The sequence below is a fragment of the Coffea eugenioides genome, chromosome 6, assembly GCF_003713205.1.
Source record: "Coffea eugenioides isolate CCC68of chromosome 6, Ceug_1.0, whole genome shotgun sequence".
Lineage (NCBI taxonomy): Eukaryota > Viridiplantae > Streptophyta > Magnoliopsida > Gentianales > Rubiaceae > Coffea > Coffea eugenioides.
Genome location: NC_040040.1, coordinates 7,883,590 through 7,897,120, shown reverse-complemented (window position 1 = coordinate 7,897,120; position 13,531 = coordinate 7,883,590). Strand labels below are relative to the sequence as shown.

The following is a 13,531-nucleotide window of genomic DNA, read 5'->3' as shown; positions in this document are numbered from 1 at the left end:
CCACTTGGACTCCTCTAATTATCTCTTAACACCCGATAAATTAATTTCAGTATCCAAAACTTAACCTAGTTGATCTAATTTTTCTGAACTTTTTGCACTAGTGGGTCCCACGTCCGGTATACGCTCTTAATTTCGTAAAACCTATTCGATACTAGAAAAATCATCTAAAAACTATATCTGCTCCTTAAAAATATCTAGAATTTTTCCTACTCACGAAAATGCAGAAAACAAGCCATGAAAAAGAATAAAACCTAAAAAATGGAAAAAAAATACGGGTTCTCACATGACGACTTTAATTGATGGTGGGTAAAGTTTTGCATAAGATCAGTGCATATATTAGGAAATACACTATCAATTGATTATTTTTTTAAAAAGGCCAAAAAATGAGATTTTAATTAAAAAACTCATTATAGGAAAAAAAGTCTAGCGTTGACAAGTGAATGTGAGATTGTAAAAGTGGATAATTAACTGTGTATAGTGTAATTATAAGGAAATAGAATAAAAAATTTTCTTAAATTGGAAAATAGATTAAATTGATATGTAATATATATATATAATTTTTCAGTCGGTAAATTAGATAATTTTCATCCTAAATTTTTTTATTAGAGAAATTTATTATTTTCTTAGAAATAAAATTTTGATAAAATAAAACCAATTTGAAATAAAAAAAGAGAAAAAGCTGTGCAAAATAAGAGAAAAAATTATTTAGTAGAGGGATATTTTGTCTCTAAGGAGGTTAAGTAACATAAAATAAATGTTAAGGGGATAAATTACAATTAATCCTATTATTTAATTTGCATCATTAACATATTTTTAAGTAACTTTTTTTTATATTTTTAAATGTCTTTTTTATCTCATATATATTATATCACAAAAAATATTGCTTGGACAATTAATCTCCTATCCATACATGCCAATTATTATTTTACTTGGACAAGAGGCGTGATTTCATTCTATTTCAAGAATTAAATATAAGTGTATTCTAATAACTACATGTTAGTTTTCATTCTACTATTTGTGAGTTATTACCTATAATAATGGCCAGTTATAATTTATAAGTGTGTTTGGATCAAGAATTATTTGCAAAAAACATTATTTAGTTGCATTATAAATGCATACCTTCTTATTATTTCATAGACATAACTAGGGGGAGTGTCCGCACAACGCGCGGGTGTTTGGTGCCTTCCATTTACGGTCTGCAATTAATAAGTGATTTCCATGATATCTACTCTGATTTTGGTTCCCCAAGTCAGCACAAACAAACTCAATATGGTTTTTTTGTTGAACAAACAATAGTACATTGTGAGAAGAAATAAAACTTAGTATGAAAAGATAAACGATATAATCAATCAATTCACACAGCGTTCCAATAAAACTATGTGAAATTGAAGGTCGTTGATAATGCAGAAAGGCGAAGCAACACAGAAAGCTAACCTTATTCTAGAATCCCCACCGAGAGATCTTTATTGCTGTTTTTCCAAATCTATAAGATTATAATCAATCCAGACTAATTGGGGTTAGGCAACGCGAAAAATGCTATCTTGCAACTAGGCAACGCGATAAGAGTCGCTAATTGTATGTACTAAGAACACACCGACAAAAATTAATGGAGGAACTGAAAAATTGGGGGGGTGAAATCTAACCTCATGCTGATCCAATAGGAGTAGTTGGGGCTGAAGAGCATTCTGAGCTGATTAGTATGAAACCAGGTAGAATTTTTTCAATTCTAGAATGCGAACAGGGAGAAACTGATAATCAACCGTTTAAGCATTAACATACCAATGGTTTGACAATTGAATTGGGTGTAATTAATGATGAAATAATAAGTAATTTTAGAGTTGAGCTCGAATGGAAGAGAAAACGATGAGACAAATCGTTATAGACAAAGGCAAAAAGGGAAAACTTAACTCCTGAAGCTGAAAAAGGATAAACTGACCAACGTTTGTGGCTCATAAATGCAGATTATAAATGATAGAGAAATGAGTTCCTACCATTGATAGAGAAATCGTTGGCTCATTTCCTAAATCCGATTGTCATTCAAACGTTTCAGATAAAGCAACATCTCAAACGGTTATCTGCGACTGAAAAGGGAAATTATTGATAGTTAAGAGATATTCCGGTAATTACACCAACATACAAGCATATATGAGTTGTACAAAATGCAAAAACGGTTGTACACTAATTACACATTCCATCAATACCCAGATGGCTCATTAATGACAACTTTAAATGTATTAAAATGGGATTATTTCAGTAAACATACCCAAATATATACTTTCTTAACTTGTACCTAAAACTTTTAAACTAATACACAACATTTCACATTCCTAGAAAGCCCCCACCTATACGGTTGAAATTCAACCTATTCTTTGACCAAAAATCAATCTTATATAATATAAGGATCTCATAAAAAGTGCTATATTATTTCAAATGATTTTTTCAAGGGTGACTTGCTAATAATCATATTAAAAGAATCCCATTAGTTCTCCTCCTCAAAACACCGAATTTTATTCCCTTGAAAAGAGTATATTTGTCTCTAAAAAACGAGGAAAACAAAAAAGTAACAAAAGTGGGCCTTGTCAACATGACTTTGTGGGAAGGGCGTGGTGGCCACTTGAAGGATAATATATAATTAAAAAAAATGGCAAGACGGATACATAGTTCGACTGGACTGGTCTTCCTTTCTTTCGTTTTGAATCAGCGTTTTAGTAGTCTTTTTCGCACAGACAGTTCACATATTCAAATAGTAAGTCTATTCTACTGTTCTGGCACAGCCTCAACAATCTCCATTATCAAGCTACAATCACCAAAAAGAAAAAAGCACAACCAAAATTCCAAATACAGAGAGTAGACACGACTTAAATTCAGTTATTAAACCCAAAATTATTTAAAGTAACAGCCGAGACTAGAGAAAAGAAAGCCACCCCTAAACCCATCACCGTGTCCCTCTGCCGCCCGTCGCCACCGCCGCCGCTCAGTCTACTATTTCTGGGAGTATCTGATTTATTTTTTAGTTATTGTTGGATGTGAAAAGGGTCTGGTTGAAAAGCTAACCAAAAGACAAGACAAGATGGAGCTAAGAAAAAAGGTCGGCACTGATTATTGATGGCGCCACCATACTATTACTGCTTGTCAAGAAAAGCGAAAATTAGAAAAGGAAGGAAATTTTGGTAGTGGGTTAATGGCATGGTTGAGTAGTAGGAGGAAGGATTGTTCAATTGAAAGAACATCAGTAGCACCAGCAGGACAAGACAACAACAGCGGGGACGTCCTATTGGGGTTTCTTGGTTACGTATCTCAATGAGGATCCTTCAATTTTGCGTGCGGTTCATTTCTCTGCTCTTGGCCTTCAACCTTTTCACCGGTAATGGTACGCTTCAGTTGTTCTTGATTACAGCTTTTCTTATTCTTGATTTCTGCTTCTGCTTTTTTCTGATTTCTAATTGTTAAAGATCAGTCCAAAGAACAGTATTTTTTTTCCATCCTGCTGGTGCTGCTGGTGAAAACTAAGTACTCTTTTTCGTTTGCTTTTCCCAATCTCTTCATTTTTAAATTGGAAATTGGTTTTTATTCTTGGTGAAATTTCATCAGTTGGCTGCTTCTTCTTCTCATTTATTTTTTGTTTGTACGACTTAAGTCTGTAACTTTCAATTGATTTTGAAGTTCTAAATTGTCTGCATGGCACTCGTAATTTAGATTCACATGTTATGAGCTGTGCGCTTAAGAAGATATCAGCAGTTGATTGGGCAGTATATTTACTCTTCATATGCTACTCTTGTGCCACAACTATCTAATTGCGACATTGGTGGCCTATGGGAATGTGTGTGTTGTGTGAGCGCCATTTGACTCCGTTGAAATGGTAACTAGTATTGAGACTTGGGGGGGGGGGGTAATAATATGGTTCGATTTGATTAAAGATCTTATATAATTATGTGTAAACTTTTGTTGGCCATTGGTCTAATTTAAATCTGTGTTTGTTGCTGACTGTATCCTGGGTTGAAAGACGAAGCCTTTGCAAATGTACGAGTTTGTATTCAAACTATTCAGGTTCATGGTGTCACGGACAGTTTTCTTTCTTGGTTACAACTGTTTCCTTTGTTTTTCATTTCAGCAAAGCTCACAGTGAGAGCATTCACGGGAACTTATGGAATCAATTACGGGAGAATTGCAGATAACCTTCCTCCACCAGACGAAGTTGCTAAACTCCTTAGGGCAGCAAAGATAAAGAATGTCAGAATTTATGATGCGGATCATAGTGTTCTCCAGGGCTTTAGTGGCACTGGACTTGAGTTAATAATTGGACTTCCTAATGACCATGTGAAGGAAATGAGTACTAACGTAGATCATGCATTGACTTGGGTCAAAGATAATGTGAAGGCATTTCTTCCTGATACGCATATTGTTGGGATTGCTGTTGGTAACGAAATTCTGGGAAATGGTGCTAATTCCGATCTTTGGGGATCTTTACTGGGTGCAGTTAAAAATCTCCATAATGCAACCCAAAAGTTGGGGATAGATGATATTGTTCAGATCTCCACTGCTCATTTTTCGGGTGTTTTCGACAATTCATTCCCTCCTTCCAACTGTACTTTCAAAGAGGGTGTTTCTCAATATATGAAGCCGCTCTTGGACTTTTTTTCTCAAATCAAGTCCCCTTTTTGTCTAAATGCTTACCCCTTTCTGGCTTACACCTATGCCTCGGACAAAATTGATGTAAACTATGCCCTCTTTCAGCCAAATGAGGGTATATACGATCAGAAAACCAACCTTCATTATGATAATTTGCTTGATGCTCAGATAGATGCAGCTTATGCTGCTTTAGAAGATGCTGGGTATAAAAAGATGGAAGTTATAATTACAGAGACAGGATGGGCTTCTCAAGGGGACCAGAATGAGCCCGCTGCCACACAAAACAATGCTAGGACATACAATTATAATTTGCGGAAAAGGCTTGCTAAGAAGAAGGGAACACCTTTGAGGCCAAAATCTGTGTTGAAAGCATATATTTTTGCGTTGTTTAATGAAGATCAAAAGCCTGGTGCAACTTCTGAGAAGAACTATGGACTATACAAACCTGACATGAGCATTTCATATGACATTGGGTTTCCTGGACTTAAATCTTCATCTGCAGTTTCTTTGAAGGTATCCTCATATGCCTTTATTGTGATTAGTTATCGGCTATACCTCTTGAACTTTGCCTCCTCTCAGGTGTTCTCTGTAAACTTTGACATAATTCTTTGGATTTTGTTTAATTATTATCTTTAGGATTATGATAGTTACACTCATAGCATATCCTTTTTGCGGAATTGGGGTAAAAACTTTGAAATTGTTTGATGAAACAATTGATGGTAATAAAGGAGTAGTATGAAGATGGGATCTAGCTTTTCTTGGGGCACTGAAGATAGTAGGTCGTTTTAACTTCAGAGGTGCAGAAGCTTGTTGGACGAAGACCCAGCTCCCTTATTGGTTGTCTAATCAGGCATTCAGGAGTTTGAGGATAACATATGTGCTGAAGTTCAAATCATTCTTGACCATTTATTTACCGGTCTGGTATTTCTTGACCATTTCTTAACCAGTCTAGTACGTAATAACAACTGTTGGCTTGCAGAATCTCTACCCTTATGAGTTCTCAAGATGTCTAAAAAGATTTTGACCTTTTCACAAAACAGCATCCCTGCGATTCCACACTACCTATTACTCTCTTAGAGATTGTGAAATTGCAAAAATATCCTTTCTCTATTGATAAAAACACTTGTAGGAAAGGAAATCACCTGTTATGCTTTCAAATTCTGGAAATCATTAATTGGGCAAGAACCAAAGGAGCCACTTCTATGCCCCTATAGTGTCTTGGAACAGTTTTCTCTATAACATGAAAACAGTTTGTATGGCGAAGTGTGCATCTTTTGCTATGCAACTCTGAAATCTTTGAACAGAAAAAATTGTCTTTCTCCTCTGAGATATCAGCATACTGTGTCTTTTAAAATTTCCATTTACAAACATTTCAACAGAAATATGCAATCAGAGGATGACCTAAATGCTATGGCTCTGACAGACTATATCGCTTCTATTTTGGATAAGAAGATCATTCTTAGGTATGGGGTTAGGGTATGGGGCTGGTGTTTTCTAGAAAAGATGTTGAAGCCTAGGAACGAAGGAGTTAGCCTTGAATAACATCTTTTTTAGCTTAGCAAATTCAGTGTGTAATAAATCATGTTTGCTAACCTATCCTGGATCTAGGAAGTATGTTAATTTTTAGGTGCTATTGTCTGATATGTTATTGTAAGCAATTTTTGCAAGAATTCATGGGCTAGAGTTAAAGATTCTTAGGATATGTTTTTTTTCAGGTGATTCTGTCAAACAATATCCTCTGAGTTTGAAAGTCTTGTAAATTTTTGAATCCCTGAAAATGGATATCATTCAAAGCACCACCAAACTGTCTTTTATACTTCTTATGCTCGACCATCTCATTCTCATGAGCTTATATGTTGATGGCACCTTTTATAAATATTAGTATGTGATTTTGCACAAAGTTTAATTTGAAAGAATAATCAATTATGGATTTTGAAGGTTTGTCTTTTAAGGTTTCAGTTCCTACATTTTTTTACAGATATAATGAGTTGAACTTTTTGTAAATCCTTGCAAAAAGAAAATTCCTATTGACAAGTGTTCTCAATGTTGACGTTGACTTCCTCTTTTCATGAATGCATAACTAAATTTTGTAATGAGTAAGCAATACTCTTTTGATATCTCATATACCTACTTAATTCTGATCAAAAGGTCTTGAACAATTTCGTAATAATCATGTTGTTCAATACTATGCTAACTTGTAATATGCTGAACCTTAAGTAGAACACTTTTGCAACACTATCCCCTTTTGGAGGTCTATTGATTGAAAGTATGTGCAAATGAAAAGGGGCTTGCTGGATGGTACTGGTAGGCTTTTTGAAGACTGAGGTGTTATCATAATCTAAATTGTCTAAATACTTTCCTCACCTCTAACTTCTATACTTGACCACCCAAAATAACTGAGTTCTTCAGATAATTTATGATAATCTAAATTGTCTAAATGTTATAATGTGTGGGGCCAAGGCATGGGAGCATGGCAGATATATGACCCAGCCATGGATTTTTATCTATCTACCAACCTAATTATTGTGTAATCTGCTTTTAGCTTAATGTTTTACGAACTCCCGGTCATTTTAGTCAATTCTTAAGTTAAACATTACCTCAATTTAACTGGAAAGGCAAAATTTTTTGTTGTTTCCTGGAATCCTCTAGTTTATGCAGATGCATGTGAAATGGAGGTAAAATTGTTACTCATTGTCGTCTCGAGTTTGTGTTGTTCTTGACTTCTCGAACTGTCAATTCAGTGTCCTACTCTCTCACTGACATTATAAGCCACAGCTTTCGCCTGGCGTTGGAGAAAAGATTATGCAGCTCTAATTTTTTAAAAGTAGCATGAAAAATTATCATTTGGGCAACTTGTCTCAATTCATCTTAGCAAGATAAAGGGTTATGTTTTCAAATGTTTCTTTCTGCGTTTTCAGTTCTTGGGTATCACCAGCATATGCTATACAATTCAATGTTTGGTTCAAAGTGATGGGCTTTTTCTTTTTCTTTTTTCCCTCCGTCAGCCAGAGACTTGAGCAAGAGATTTTTTAAGTCCTTGTCATGTTTCTATAGTTTTGATTGATTCATAGTTTATCCTCCTATCAATATTAAATTTGATGACGTGCAATGTTACAGGAAATCCAAGGTGGAAGGAGGTTTGGGTCCAAAACGTTGGTATTAGCAGTCTCAAGTGTAGTCTTTCTTTTGATTTTGTAAGTGGGTGGATGATTGGAATAAAACTACACCACCATTTTTTTTTTTTCGGTTGGGGGCCAATGCTTGAATTTTCACACCAAATTAGCAGTAGGAAAAATCTTTATACTTGTAGATTAGCTGCCATCAAATGTCACGTTCAGTGCATTAAAAGAACATATTACTTCTTTTTCCTCTTTTTTCTTTCGAAGTTGCTGATCGTTTGGAGTATTTGTTTTGCCAACTTCTACATGTCTATGTCCAATAAACTTGGTGTCTAATTTCTTGTCTATGTAGTTCAATTAAAAATCTCCTAATTATTATTATATTTTTTTTTTCGGTTTTTGGTGTGGCCGGGGCAGCCGAGGTTAATCTGGATAATAAGTTAGACTTAGTGCCCTGTGCTTGAAAAGACAAAAATGGTTGACTGGCTTTTGGGATTTATCTGGCTTCGGACTCTTAAACGCGGTTGTCCGGATTATGGGAACGGCAATGTCGGTCGTAAAACGGCGACTTCGAAGACTTTGAATCTATGGATTGATGATATTAACGGGGACTTGACGTAATGGTCTTCTCTTCCATCCGATAATTGCCGTCTCCGAATTGACTTGACTGTGTTACCCTTTCCGTCGGGGCTCGAAATTGATATAAATCGGAGCCTTAACCAAATAAGTTTTGCTATGTTAATTGATAATTTATCCAAAGGAATATGGGATCCGAATCACTTGCTTACCTTTGTATGGGCATCCGATGCTTCGAGAGTTTACTGATTTCTGAGTGCCATCCGGTTGTTCAGCAAAGTGTAAAGCCGACAATGATCCAGGTGATTGAGGCTAAAAAGGAACCAAATTTGACCCATAACTTCAAGAAGAAACTTTCTAGCATTGGTTTGTATTCTTGAGCTTTTCCATTTTCCTTTTTGATTCTCCTTTTGTCTTCCAAATTTGGTACGCAAGGAACCAAAAAAGGTGAGAAAAAGAGAGCTGATTATTAATTAAAATGGGTAACATGGACGGGTTAAAATGGGTAATGGATATAAGTGAGTCAATCCATTTATACTCATTTAATTAGAGGATATAAGTGAATAAGTCAAAAAATGAGTTAGTAATCCAATTATTCATTTGCAATCCATTTATTTTAACTTTTTACAAACTCATCTAAATTTATTATATACACTAAATTATCAATATGAATAAATTTAGTTAAATGGATTTGTTTGACACCTATAACATTATCAAAGAACCTTTGAATTCTAAAGTTTCAATCTTAATCATTAAACAAAAACCTCTAAATTTATCTAAAGAACTAATACTTGAAACTCCTCTAGAAAGTAATACTTAAGACCCCTCTTAACGGCGGCTCATTAGGCACCTGTTAACCAAACCATTCTTTATTTTATTTTCGTCGTATTAGTGATCCCTATAGAAAATTTACCAAAATTTTCTATAGGGAATTAAAAAAAGTATTTTTTATTTGTTAGGACTAAAATACTTTTTTTGGTCTTTTGTTGCCTTTCACGTCAAATTTTGGCCTAAATAAGTTAGAACATTTCACATGGTCAATATTTAAATGCTAAATCAGACAATTTACTTAATACAATTGCTGACTTATGGTCTGTTTGATAACATAAAAAAGTGCTGAATCTGAATTTTTTCAGACATTCAGATGTTTGATAAATGAAAATCTATTTGCTGAACTTGTTAAGCAGTGCTGAACCTGTATGTATTTTTTTCAGTACAGGAATCCTGACTGAATGCTTAATTCTGATAAGAATCAATAGAATTATTTCAACTATCTTATCTTATCTACCAAATCTATCTTTGTTTGTTAATTATGTTCAAAATTCTCATCTAATTAAACAACATAATATTCTTTATCTAACGATTTTTAGTTCCCTTTTCTATATTTTTAATGACTTTCACATCTTCTCCATACTCCTCATATAATATATTTCATTTTTTATATTAATTTGATTTAAAAATAAATATTATCATTTTCATACCTAATAATTTTAAACTAATTAAATCATAGATTCTATTTCTTTTTTGAATGAAATGATATAAGGGCAAAATTATCAAATTAAACTTATTAAGCATTCAGCTATAAATATTTATCAAACAGTATAAATAAGTTTAGCATTAAAATTCAGACATTCATATATTTTTTTCAGTGCTTAAAATTTAGCAAATTAATTGTTTCAGTATTCAGATTTCAGATTTCAGAATTCAGACTTCAGAATTCAGATTCAGTTTTATCAAACGAACCTTAATCTATCATTTTTCTAAATTCTTCTCCATCTAAACCCTAATTTCACAAACTTGAAAATACATACATCCATTTTCATCTTTCACCACCGTTTTACTTCCATCAGCACTCTTGATTCTCTTTCACTCCTTCTCCTATCACCTACTCCCTCCGTCCCACTTTGATAGTCTTGTTTTCCTTTTTCGTCTGTCCCAAATTGTAGTCCACTTTCCCATTAAGAAATGTAGTAATCTTTCAAATTGTCTAAAATACCCTTATTAAATATCTTGTTATTAATACATTGTTATTAAATACTAACCCACTACATTGAATACATTGAGTTTTCCAATGCATAGATAAATGAAAAGTCTATCTTAGCATAAGGGTAGTTTAGGAAATTATTAATCTAAATTTATGTTTCCAACCAAATTAATTACACTTTCTTAATCTGTGTGAAAAAAAAATCAAGACTAACAAAACGGGACGGAGGGAGTATTTTTTTTCTCCCTCTATTCTTCTCTTCTTCTCCCACTTTATCATTCTTTTGTCTCATTTTTTTTTCCCTGCCACTCTTTTTTCCCCTTTCTCCTTTTCTAGTGCCTCTCTCTTTCCCTCATTTGCAACACAACCAAATCGTTGGGGAAAAGGGGAGTATGGAGAGACAAAAGTTAAGAAGAAGAAGAGAAAGAAGAAAAGAGAAAGCAAGGAATAATGGGAAACTAAAGGAGGAGAGAGTAGGAAAGAAAGAGGAGGGAAGAAAATAAGAAGAGGTGGCAGGATGAGTGGTGGTTGGAGAAAAATGAGCAGGGAGAAGGAGGAGAAGACTAAGAAAGAGAGAGGTAGAAGGGAAAGCGGTGGCAAGAAAGGAGTGAGAAGAGGTCAAAGGTGACAGTAAGTGAACGTGGGAATAGTGGGGAAGATGATGGTAAGAGTGGGAGTTGTGTGTATATATTTTTGGATTTGTGAAATAAGGGTTTGAGTGAAGAAAAATTAGGAGAAATAGTAGATTAAATGAAAATTTTAAGTTAACATTAAGTGGGTTATCAGAGTTGCCTTTTAAATACTGATCACGTAAAAAATATGTGAGTTTTATTTATTAGGAACTAAAATTGGTCATTTTAAATTTGATGAACTAAATTTATCATCAACAATATGTGAGAAATAATTGGTGTAATCTTTCCTTTTTTGCCAAAAAGAGAGCAGCATAAATATATACATATGGATCTCCAAAAATAATTTCATCTTGACTTGGGTTGGTTGGAGATGATTAGGAAATAGATGTGAACGGCCTCTTCTTGTCTTTCTTTTATGGGAAATAAATAGTGGGTGAATTATTCCACCTGATACACCTTTTTTTTCTAAAATTCTCTACAAAGTAAAAATATGCATTGATTCTAATTGGAAGGTGTTGGCAGTTTCCTCAATTGCCATCTGCATAGAGAGGTGGACCCCGGGGAAGAAGAGCGTCGAGTTTCTATTGGAAAGGAAACCTTTTGATCGTACCCCAAAAGCCAGTTTTGATAGCTAATGGCGTATTTAATTCCTCTGTACGTGTTTAATGGTAACAATTCCTCCGAATTTTTGAAGCTCCATTTTTCTAAGCCTCCTTCTCCATGTTGATATATCTTATCTTAAGATGTTCCATTACTTCAAGATCGCAACGGATCTTCTGTCCTACATTTTGTGCCACTTTTTATTATATTGCTATTTCTTTTTCATAAACAGTATGTTTTAATTCTTTTTTTGTTTCCTTAAGATCCTATAACTATTAATTCAGTAAAAAATAAATACAACAGCTTCAAAAAAGTAATATATAATAGAAAATTAAAAAATACAGCAGAAAATTCATAAAAAATCTCATTTTTTATGCATTTTATTTTTTGAATTTGTTAAATTTTGTGTATTACTGAATTAATAGTTATTGGATTTTAAGAAAACAAAAAAGAATTAAAACATGCTGTTTATAAAGGAGAGATAGCAATATAATAAAAAGTGGGACAGAGAGTGGCACATAATGTGGGACAGAAAATCTGTTGCGCTTCAAGATTATCTTGACACAACGTAATTCCAGCGAAAATATATCCATTACTTTTTTAACCATAATGTCAAACAAATAATAGGGGATTTCAACGTAGTAATTGGTGACACAAAGTAGACTTTTGTAGTTGTACAAACTTTAAAGGATGCAAGCAGAATTGCCCTCACTAATTTTCCATTGTAGGAGCACTTTTTCTCCTATAGAATTTGTTTTTGCAGTTCTCAATTTTCGCTTTAAACAACTATAAAATAAACTTTTTTTTTTTTTTAAAGATGCTTAAAGGCTAAAGCTTCAGATGTCATCACTTTTTACTTTTATTTTTTCAAATAAAGAAATGAAAAGAAGATCTTTTTCTATAGGATGGAAAATGCCATTAATTTGACTACGCCAATGAATCAAAAAACCCGCCCCCGCCGCCGGGGGGGAGAACAAACATCTTTTCAGTTTTCACCCCCACCAGGCTTAGCTCCCCGGCCCGCCGCGCATAAAGGCATGGCCTCAGTGCCTTCAACTTGATGGCATGTCCGATTTGTATTTCTTGGTTCCTTCATGGATGTGGACTGTACATCTTTTATGGCTTTTGGTCATTGCCAGAGAAAACACTACCCAAGTCCTTGTCAATTGGCCTACAATGATATGTATATCAAGAAATTGGACTAGAAGGTTTTCTTCGTTCAGTTTAATACTTCACGTTAATGGTTGTTACGTAACCATTGGGCATTGGTCCAATGGTCGAGGAGAGCCACTTTAAATCTCTCCCGCGCACTAGGTGTGAGATTTAAATTATGTCTAGTGCATCATAAAAAAGTATAATAGTCTGTTTAATGCATCACAAGGAAGTATAGCAATGCACTTAATTGTTGTAGTTCAAAAAAAAAAAGTTATATTTGTTATGTGTTGATGTATTTAGATATCTCTTAGCAGCAGGGCACCCTGTGGGGTTTTCTATCCCACATCGGTTGGGGGGTTGGGATGTTTGGGTAGATAAGTCCCTCGCAGGACTTTAAAAGTTGCCGGCTTAGCTTTTGAAGTTACTGTGAGGATTAGGTTTATTTGCAAAAACATGCTTACTTTCTGTAAAGACAATGTATTGGAACAAGATATTTCTTACTAAGCTCATATTGCATGAAATGATAAGGAAGTATAGCAGTGCACTAGATTGTTGCCATTGCAAAAAAGCAAAAATTATATTTGTCACGTATTGATTTATTTAGATTTTCTTACTAGACTCATATTATATGAAACGACTCCATAAGAAACAAAAAGATTCCGTATAAAACAATAAAAAAAAAAAATCAGTAGTGCTGTAGATTGTCGCTGTTGCGAAAAAAAATTAATATTTATTATATATTGATGTATTTAGATTTTTTCACTAGGCTCATATTGTATCGTATGAAACGACTCCATGCCAAACAAAAAAGAAGTGAAGAGGGGTTCCTCAGCCAA

General features: G+C 34.1%; 1 protein-coding gene across 1 annotated transcript; it reads left to right on the top strand.

The window, feature by feature from the left end:
- Positions 1–2,677: 2,677 nt before the first annotated feature.
- LOC113775635 (glucan endo-1,3-beta-glucosidase 14-like) lies at positions 2,678–8,011 on the top strand. The gene is made up of 3 exons (XM_027320587.1): positions 2,678–3,370; positions 4,112–5,142; positions 7,747–8,011. Exons 1-3 carry the CDS (start codon positions 3,301–3,303, stop codon positions 7,825–7,827), a joined length of 1,182 nt encoding a protein of 393 aa, XP_027176388.1. The 5' UTR covers positions 2,678–3,300; the 3' UTR covers positions 7,828–8,011.
- Positions 8,012–13,531: the final 5,520 nt, after the last annotated feature.

What these genes read in the sequence shown, in the direction of transcription:
- LOC113775635 (XM_027320587.1), top strand. Translation starts at nt 3,301, where the DNA reads ATGAGGATCCTTCAATTTTGCGTGCGGTTCATTTCTCTGCTCTTGGCC. An exon ending in CAACCTTTTCACCGGTAATG is followed by an intron (nt 3,371 to 4,111) that starts GTACGCTTCAGT and finishes TTTTCATTTCAG; the next exon opens with CAAAGCTCACAGTGAGAGCA. An exon ending in CATCTGCAGTTTCTTTGAAG is followed by an intron (nt 5,143 to 7,746) that starts GTATCCTCATAT and finishes GCAATGTTACAG; the next exon opens with GAAATCCAAGGTGGAAGGAG.